At 42.2% G+C, this 9,467-nt stretch overlaps 1 protein-coding gene across 1 annotated transcript; it reads right to left on the minus strand.

Annotated features, from left to right (window-relative positions):
- Positions 1 to 338: 338 nt before the first annotated feature.
- Positions 339 to 8,666, minus strand: LOC128421107 (uncharacterized). The gene is made up of 3 exons (XM_053403373.1): positions 8,259 to 8,666; positions 2,029 to 2,502; positions 339 to 508 (listed from the first exon to the last, which is right to left on the minus strand). The coding sequence occupies exons 1-2, from the start codon at positions 8,538 to 8,540 to the stop codon at positions 2,149 to 2,151; spliced, it is 636 nt and encodes a 211-aa protein (XP_053259348.1). The 5' UTR covers positions 8,541 to 8,666; the 3' UTR covers positions 339 to 508; positions 2,029 to 2,148.
- Between the last annotated feature and the right edge of the window lie 801 nt (positions 8,667 to 9,467).

Below are 9,467 nucleotides of genomic sequence, written 5' to 3' on the forward strand. Positions count from 1 at the left end.
ACTTTCTCCTAGGTCCCTGCTTACATCAAGAATGTATGTGAAGTATGATTTCCCGGTGGGGATGCAAAGTTTGTTGGGGTGCAAATGCACAGGGTAAGCTTTGTGTTGCAGCCCTCCCAATGTGTTTCTGTTGTATTAAAGGCAGATACTGTATTTTTAGAAACACTTATTCACAGGAAATTAGGCGTCCAATGGAGTGGGTTAGCAGGGGGGAGAATGACAGATGGCAATGGACTAACTCCAGCTTTTCATTACTGCCGTGCAACCCTCAAGACTTCCGCACTGCACCTCAACTAATGAGGAGACAGTGTGTCTATTGGCTCTTAATCACGAGTCACTTAGGGAAGAGACTGGGTTTTATTTCTGCCTCCCAGAGTTATACTTGCATATTAAGAATGTAGAATGGATTTTCATGATGGTTTTGTGCATATCCAGCCTGAGGGTCCTCTTCTCCCATTGGGCTTTTTAGGCCAATTCAGATTAATTTGCTGCTCTGCGTTACTTAAGACTAGAGTTGCAAAAAAAGGGAGATATTAATCAATTACAGTAATCATATGAGTGAGGCTTCAGTCCTGTACACACACTTAGCTGGGAGAAAGTCCTATAAAACTCACTGGAATTTACTACAGGAGCTATTGCAGACCCTCCAAGTGTCCTTATTGTCCAGGGACAGTCCTGAATTTAGGGAAGCTGCCCTGGTTTCTGATTTGATCCCAGAATGTCCCGCTTTTCCTTAGGATGTCCCTATTTTAATCGGAGAAAGGGTGGAGGATACAGTAGGACGTCCCTATTTTCATCAGAGAAGTGTTGCAGGGTATGGAATTATGCAACCCCTGAGTCAAGGAGATAAGTAATTATACAACCTTTAAATGACATCTGAAGGCAGACCTGTATAGGGAAGTTTTTTTAATATTTAATGTAAAGGTAAAGGTACCCCTGCCCGTACGGGCCAGTCGTGTCCGACTCTAGGGTTGTGCGCCCATCTCACTTAAGAGGCCGGGGGCCAGCGCTGTCCAGAGACACTTCCGGGTCACGTGGCCAGCGTGACAAAGCTGCATCTGGCGAGCCAGTGCAGCACACGGAAACGCCGTTTACCTTCCCGCCAGTAAGCGGTCCCTATTTATCTACTTGCACCTGGGGGTGCTTTCGAACTGCTAGGTTGGCAGGCGCTAGGACCGAGCAACGGGAGCGCACCCCGCCGCGGGGATTCGAACCGCCGACCTTTCAATCGGCAAGCCCTAGGCACTGAGGCTTTTACCCACAGCGCCACCCACGTCCCTAATATTTAATGTGGAGGGTATCAAATAGGATGTCCCTATTTTCATTGGAGAAATGTTGAAGGGTATGGAGTTACCCGACCCCCGATCCGTCTGAAGGCAATCCTGTATAGGAAAGTTTTTTTAAATGTTTATTTTTTTAATGTTTTAACGTATGTTGGAAGCTGCCCAGAGTGGCTGGGGCAAACCAGTGAGGTGGGTGGGGTATAATTATAATTATAATTGAGTAAAGGTAAAGGGACCCCTGATCATTAGGTCCAGTCGTGGCCGACTCTGGGGTTGTGGCGCTCATCTCGCTTTATTGGCCAGGGGAGCCGGCGTACAACTTCCGGGTCATGTGGCCAGCATGACTAAGCCGCTTCTGGCGAACCAGAGCAGCGCACGGAAACGCCATTTACCTTCCTGCCGGAGCGGTACGTATTTATCTACTTGCACTTTGATGTGCTTTTGAACTGCTAGGTTGGCAGGAGCAGGGACCAAGCAACGGGAACTCACACCGTTGCAGGGATTCAAACCACTGACCTTCTGATTGGCAAGTCCTAGGCTCTGTGGTTTAACCCACAGCGCCACCCGCATCCCTTTATAATTGAGTAGGACATCCCTATTTTCATTGGAGAAATTTTGGAGGGAATGTTATTGGTATACAGAATTGCAGCCCAAGATTGGCAAGGTTCAGACGTAGTGACTTCTGTACATTAAGGAGTTATGAAGAAGACATCCTGAACAATGGAAAACAATGCCGATTTCTCACCAGTCAAATGCTTTATCTTTGCCTTTAAAATATGTTAGATGCCAGGGTGATATCCCATTAAAGGTTGCACATTGTGGGCAGATTGTGCCCGTCTCTGGGGTGACAGTGGTAGACGCAAGTTCACTCCTCACTGCTCTGGAAGATTTCTTCCTCTTCAGTCTTGACATCCACAGAAGCATCAGTTTCTTGAACAGGGGAAGCTTGATATGAATTACGAAAAGCCCGCAAGAAGGCCTTGATGACATCGCTGAGTTCTAGGCTCTGAATGACGGGTTTCTTTTGAGACTCATAATTCTCTAAGGTGCAGTTTTCACTCAGCTGCTTGCAGATGAACACCAATATATGCTCCTCTGTGCCTTTGACTTCTGCTTTGTCCTCCTTGAGGTGGAGATCTGTGTTCCAAGTGCTGTTGCTAGGTTGAACATTCAGTGAGACGATAGCCCAGGTTTGGTTCCTCACAGCAACCTGCATAATCTTTTCCAGTGAAAATGAAGAATGTTAAGTTAACCAGCGACCTGCCTGATGGGTCAGTAACAGTTGCCTGTCTGTTGGTCTGGGAAATCAAAATATAAATTGTTTTATAGGACAACTGTGATCAGGGTTGCACAGCCCAACCCAAAACTTCCTATGCCTGGCAAACCCACCTTGTCTTAGCAGTTCTGGGCAAGCAGTGAAAACATGGTTGGTAATATAAGGAATATAATCAATATTGTGGAATATCTGTCTGCCAGGAATGAGAAACAAGCCATAATGATTGTGGATGCAGAAAAGGCATTTGACAACATAGCATGGGACTTTATGTTGAAAAATTTAGAATACATGGATGTTGGCAAAGAATTCTTCAACGGAATAAAGGCAATTTATACAGAACAAAAAGCCAAACTTATTATAAATAATGTCATTACAGAAGAGGTAAAGATATCAAAAGGAACAAGACAGGGATGCCCACTTTCGCCACTATTATTTATAACGGTGCTAGAAGTCCTTTTAAATTCGATAAGACAAAACGGAAAAATAAAAGGAGTGACAATTGGCCAAAATGAATATAAAATTAAAGCGTTTGCAGACGACTTGGTGTTAACGATAGAAGATCCAATAAGTACTGCTAAAGAAGTACTGGAGGAAATTGAACAGTTTGGAGGAGTGGCAGGTTTTAGACTAAACAAGAAGAAAATGAAAATGATCGCAAAGAACATGGACCAAAGTGTAATAGAAATAATGCAACAGCAAACAGAGATAGTGGTTAAAAAGGTGAAATATTTAGGAATATGGTTAACCTCCAAAAATATTTAAGAACAACTATGAACTGGTATGGAATGGAATAAGAAAGGACCTGGAGGTGTGGGGAAGAATGAAACTGTCCTTTTGGGGCAGAATATCTACAATTAAGATGAATGTGCTTCCAAGGATGTTATTTTTATTTCAGGCTATCCCCATAATTAAGGGGAACAGGATTTTCAAAGAATGGCAAAGAGCGATTTCAAGGTATATTTGGCAGGGCAAAAAGCCGAGAATTCAATTTCAGTTATTAACAGATGTGAAAGAGGCTTTGCCCTGCCCGATTTGAAATTATACTATGAGGCATCATGCCTTTGCTGGTTGAAAGAATGGATAAAATTAGAAAATAAGGAATTGTTAGATTTAGAGGGGTTTGATAACAGATTTGGATGGCATGCGTACTTATGGTGTGAGAAGAAGAAAATCCATAAAGGTTTTGAGAACCACATCTTCCGAGGTCCTTTAGTTGAAGTTTGGGATAGGTATAAAAACCTATTAGAACCTAGAGTACCACACTGGTTATCTCCATTAGAAGTTATGAGTGTAAGGAAAATCAATATGAGAGGTAATTGGATCACATATGGCCAATTGTTATTTAAAGAAGGAGGAAAATGGAAAATGAAACCATATGAACAGGTTAAAGAACATGTATATGACTGGTTGCATTATTTTCAAATAAATGAAATGTTTAGGAAAGGTATTAAAGAATGTGGTTATGCAGACAAGGATTCAAAATTTCAGACAGAAATAATAAATAATGATTTCAAAATTTTATCCAAAATGTATAAGTTGTTGCTAGAATGGAATTTGAAGGATGAGGAAGTTAAATCGGTAATGATACATTGGGCCAGAGATTTTGGTTATAACATACAATTTGAAGACTGGGAAAGATTATGGAAGGAGAATTTAAAATTTACTGCATGTATGACATTAAAAGAAAATGTTTTGAAAATGTTTTATGGATGGTACATAACACCGGTAAAATTAGCGAAAATGTATAAGACATGTAATAAGTGTTGGAAATGTAAAGATAAAGAAGGCTCTTTTTACCATATGTGGTGGGAATGTAAGAAAGTGAAAGGATACTGGGAAATGATATATAATGAACTGAAGAAGATAATAAAATACATACATTTATAAAAAAGCCAGAGTTCTGTTAGGAATTTTAGGAAATGAGATAAAGAGAAAGGATAGTAAATTTTTTCAATATGCAGTGACAGCTGCAAGAGTGTTACTGGCTCATAAATGAAAACAACAGGAAATACCGACAATGGAAGAATGGAGAATGAAGCTGTTAGACTATGTTGAGTTGGATAAATTGACTGGGAAGATTAGATATCTAAGAGACCAAAAGTTCATCGAGGACTGGGGAAAATTTGTGGAATATCTGGAAAGTATAAGTGAGGAACAGATAACGCTAGAGGGACTTAAAGAAGCACTGTGAAACGTGAGAAGTATTGTTAAAAGGGAATATAAAAAGAAAGGCTCAAATAATGACAATACAAACCTAAGAAATGCGTAAATTAAATAATGACTACGAATGATTTACGGAAAAGCTGAAGGAAGTCCAGAAAAGAAATACTTTGTGAAAAATTGGATGTGAAATTATTGTGTGTTTTTGTTGTGAATTAATAAAAATTATTTATAAAAAAAAAGAAAACATGGTTGGTGGTTTCTCTTTGACTTGGTGTTTCACAAGTTCATAAATAATAAAAATATATTCATACAGCACCTTTCAAGGGTTCAAAGCACTTCTCATATGCTCTCATAAATCCTTACAAAATTGTCTAAGACACACCAGTACTATTTATACCCATATTATAGTTGCAGGTGGGGTGGTGGTCAAGGTTGAAACATAGGCACTTGCCTCAGAGTCTTTCCTAGTGAATTTTGAATGATGAGACTTGAAGGGGTAAATGCCCAGGTCATTCTCCCCATATGAACTGACCTGGACCCTTTGATCATCACCTGAGGCCTTCTTTGTGTGCCTCCTCCATGAGAGGTCCAGAGGGTGGCAACACAGTAACGGGCCTTTTCTGCCGTGGCTCCCCATTTGTGGAAAGCTCTCTCCAGGGACGCTCGCCAGGCACCTTTGTTACATATCTTTACGTGTCAGGTGACAATCTTTCTCTATAACCAGGCTTTTGGCTGATTAAACAAAATATGGCCTTTTAAATGTGTTTGTGGGAGTGGGGCTATTGGTTTGTTTTTGTGTTATGTATTTTGGGTTGGATTTTTAGGTTGCAAACCACCCGTGATCTTCAGATGAGGGGTGGTATACAAATTAAATAAATAAATGAATGAATAAATAAATAAATAATAATGCTTCCTCACTCTATATTACACAAGCTGTGGCGTCTCAGACACTCATGTGCCGTAAGGCACACAGGAAGAAAGGTGGCTATGTTGGCCCTTCAGAAAAATCCCAAAATCACCAGTAGAGCAATACTTTTATTAAAGGTAAAAGTAAAGGGACCCCTGACCATTAGGTCCAGTCATCACTGACTCTGGGGTTGCGGCGCTCATCTCACTTTATTGGCCGAGGGAGCTGGCGTACAGCTTCCGGGTCATGTGGCCAGCATGACTAAGCCGCTTCTGGCAAACCAGAGCAGTGCACGGAAACACTGTTTACCTTCCTGCCGGAGCGGTACCTATTTATCTACTTGCACTTTGACGTGCTTTTGAACTGCTAGGTTGGCAGGAGCAGGGACCGAGCAACGGGATCTCACTCCGTCGCGGGGATTCAAACTGCCAACCTTCTGATCGGCAAGTCCTAGGCTCTGTGGTTTAACCCACAGCACCACCCGCGTCCCCGTATACTTTTATTAGGATCATCCAAAAGCTCACAAGATACTGAGCAATAGTTAAGCAAGGACTGCTGAAGAGTTCTGGAGAACCTGAGAGTATGCTCACTACTATGTTGGACACTGTCCTACTGTGGAGTTTGGAACTTTCCTGTAATGCATCTCTTTAATGAACACACTCCTCTGTTTTCTGAATGGTGTGCTACACATTTATTTTTGAAGTATGTGGTTGTGGGAAATTAATGTCCTGTAATGCCAAGAGTTTAGCACTGCGTGATCTCTGCTTTCCATTTTTGTGCATGCAAAGTTCTTGCTCTCTAGCTAAGTTGCTGTGTATGGGAAGAAAGACAAGCATGGAATTGTCCACTGTGTGAGAGAGAGCTCATCACGTACAGAAGCAGCCTGCAAGTGAATATTTTAATGACAGCTGTGGAGTTACTTCTGCTCTCTCCCCACTAGTAGGTGAGTGGTGTTTACAGCACTGACCATCTGTTCAAAGGGTGAAGAGAAGTTTCTCACACACAGCAGTGGGAATACAGCTTTCTGCTGCTTGTGATGGTCTCTAGAGCGGGTCTAATGGCTGAAACACATGAATTCGGATTTATGACAATCTACTGTTATCTATTTCCCCCCTGATTAATTCTGCAAAGAAAAGAAGCCAAAATGGTGTTCTGTATTTTTCTTACTTTACTTAATGCTCTGCCATGGGATCGAACTACAGTCGTACCTCGGGTTAAGTACTTAATTAATTCCGGAGGTCCGTTCTTAACCTGAAACTGTACTTAACCTGAAGCACCACTTTAGCTAATGGGACCTCCCACTGCTGCTACGCCGCCGGAGCACAATTTCTGTTCTTATCCTGAAGCAAAGTTCTTAACCCAAGGTGCTATTTCTGGGTTAGCAGAGTCTCTAACCTGAAGCGTATGTAACCCGAGGTACCACTGTAGATGCAAAGAATAACAGAAATGTACTTCTTTTCATATGTATACTCTGTGTACATACAAAGGGATGGTGGACATGTGTTTGTCTAACAGAAGTACACAGGAGAAGGACACCAAACTTCTCCCTTTCCTATCCTCTCTGGTTCATTGCTCCAAGCATTTATCGCTATTCTTTGATAACTTCTGGCACTGGAATTAAGAGGAGAGAAAGGTTCTTGGAGCAATGGATTGAGGAGAGGGATAGTGCAAGAGGGGTGAGGTTTCCATATCCCTCTCCGTAGCTCAGTGGTACAGCATATACTTTCCATGCTTTGATCCTCCCAGGTTACATTCCTGGCATCTCAGGGATAGCTTAGCCTCCAGCTACTTGGTGTCCTCCAGATGTTTTCAACTACAGCTCACACCAGCCCCACCTAGCATGGCCAGTGATCAGGGATGATGGGAATTATAGCCCAAAATATCTGGAAGAGACAAGGTTGGGAAAAGCTGGTATGGATAATACTGAACTAGGAGGATCGGTAAACTCACTCAGTATAAGACAGATTCTGTGTTCCTCTCCCACACTCTTTTAGCATTAAATTAAGATGACAAATCTCTGTTTTAGGTGTGAATGAGCGGAATGCCTAAATAGTGGCCCCGTTACATTTAATTTGGCCATCATAAGGTAAAGGTAAAGGGACCCCTGACCATTAGGTCCAGTCGTGGCCGACTCTGGGGTTGCGGCGCTCATCTCGCTTTATTGGCCAAGGGAGCCGGCGTACAGCTTCCGAGTCATGTGGCCAGCATGACTAAGCCGCTTCTGGCAAACCAGAGCAGTGCACAGAAACACCGTTTACCTTCCCACCAGAGCAGTACCTATTTATCTACTTGCACTTTGATGTGCTTTCAAACTGCCAGGTTGGCAGGAGCAGGGACCGAGCAACGGGAGCTCACCCTGTCGTGGGGATTCAAACCACTGACCTTCTGATTGGCAAGTCCTAGGTTCTGTGGTTTAACCCACAGCACCATCATACGGATGAACAAATGCAGGGAAGGGATGTCTATCTAGAGTATACATTTGAGTTCATCCAGATGCTAGGGACAAATATCACATTGGGAGCTTCCCAGTGCATCTGACAGCTGCTGCTACACTAGATGAGTTTTCAGTATGATCCAGAAAGGCAGCTGGCACATTCTTGCAAGTGAAAAGAAAAGGAAAACCACCCACCATGCCATAATTGGGAGCGATTTCTTTGACTAGTTTGGCTAAAAGCTCCGCTTCATCAAATTCAATGGTTAGGACGGTTGGTTCAGATGTGACGATGGGCCTTGCAAATTCCTCGCCGGGAGCCGTTTGTTGAAATGTTGTGACCATCTTAGTTTTGCCCATTGTGATGGTTAATTTCGTGCTGAAGAGCAGGACGCAAGCCATGATGGTGATGCAGAAAACGAGGATAAGCCCAGCCAACAATGCAAATATCATAGAAAGGAGAGCATTCAGGATGTTCATGTTTGGAGAGTTTTCTGGCACGGCCTGGCATGACCTTCAGATTGTTCGCATGACTGTCATTTTGGTAGTTTCTCCTTCTGTGCTGGGCCAGGGTCATCTGTAATCAAATGACACCAAGCCTAGCTAGAACTTGGTTATCTGGGCAACGGTGCTACATCACAGTGGGTGAGGTAAGCAATTGCAACAGCACACAAAGGACACTCGACCTACCAGTTTTCTCAAGAAAGGCATTTTTCAGATAGAATAGCATGCTATTTCAGTTCTAGCTGCCCTCTGTAGGAAGCAAGGAAGGTGTGAGTAGATCATTATGGGGAAATGGCTCACTTTAGTTCTTTTGCAAACTTTTGCAGTCGGGATGACAGTAAGTTTACATTCCAGAAAGAGCTTTTCCTTTGTTCAGTGAAAAAATACTATAGAACTGGAGCTATCCTTGGTATAATTCTGTAGGGTGTGAGCTATCATTAAGGTGTCATTACGCCTTTTATTTTGGATGGGCATAAGACGCACAACCCTACAGTAAAGAACATAAGACTACCAGTATATGTGTTCTAGGGCACCATATTTACTTCTTAATTACATATCAGGAACATTTACTGATTAGTATAACTAATAAGGATAAACATCTAATTGAAAGGTAATGTCTGCTATGTATGCAACATATGGGAATGAAAACAATGTCGTAAGGTGGATGAACAGTTAGGGGAAAGCTAGATTTCACAGGAGACATGGGGTTCCTGCCAAAACATGTGACATAACCATCACACTCTCTCCACCACCGATCTACTTCATAGGTTGAAAGGATGTTACAATGAAGGCAATAATACTACCAAGAAACTAAATTCAGGACTTGATGCAGAACTGGAAAAAAATCATTTCAACATTACATTTACAGTAATTACTGAAAGCTTTGCTCAGTTTGTTAAGATC

This window comes from Podarcis raffonei, chromosome 9 (genome assembly GCF_027172205.1).
Source record: "Podarcis raffonei isolate rPodRaf1 chromosome 9, rPodRaf1.pri, whole genome shotgun sequence".
NCBI classification, from domain to species: domain Eukaryota; kingdom Metazoa; phylum Chordata; class Lepidosauria; order Squamata; family Lacertidae; genus Podarcis; species Podarcis raffonei.

Excerpts from the sequence above, each read along its gene's own strand:
- LOC128421107 (XM_053403373.1), bottom strand. The coding sequence starts at position 8,540 with ATGAACATCCTGAATGCTCTCCTTTCTATGATATTTGCATTGTTGGCT. Across the intron at positions 2,503-8,258 it reads TCGCTCCCAATTATGGCATG|ATTATGCAGGTTGCTGTGAG; the intron begins GTGGGTGGTTTT and ends TCACTGGAAAAG.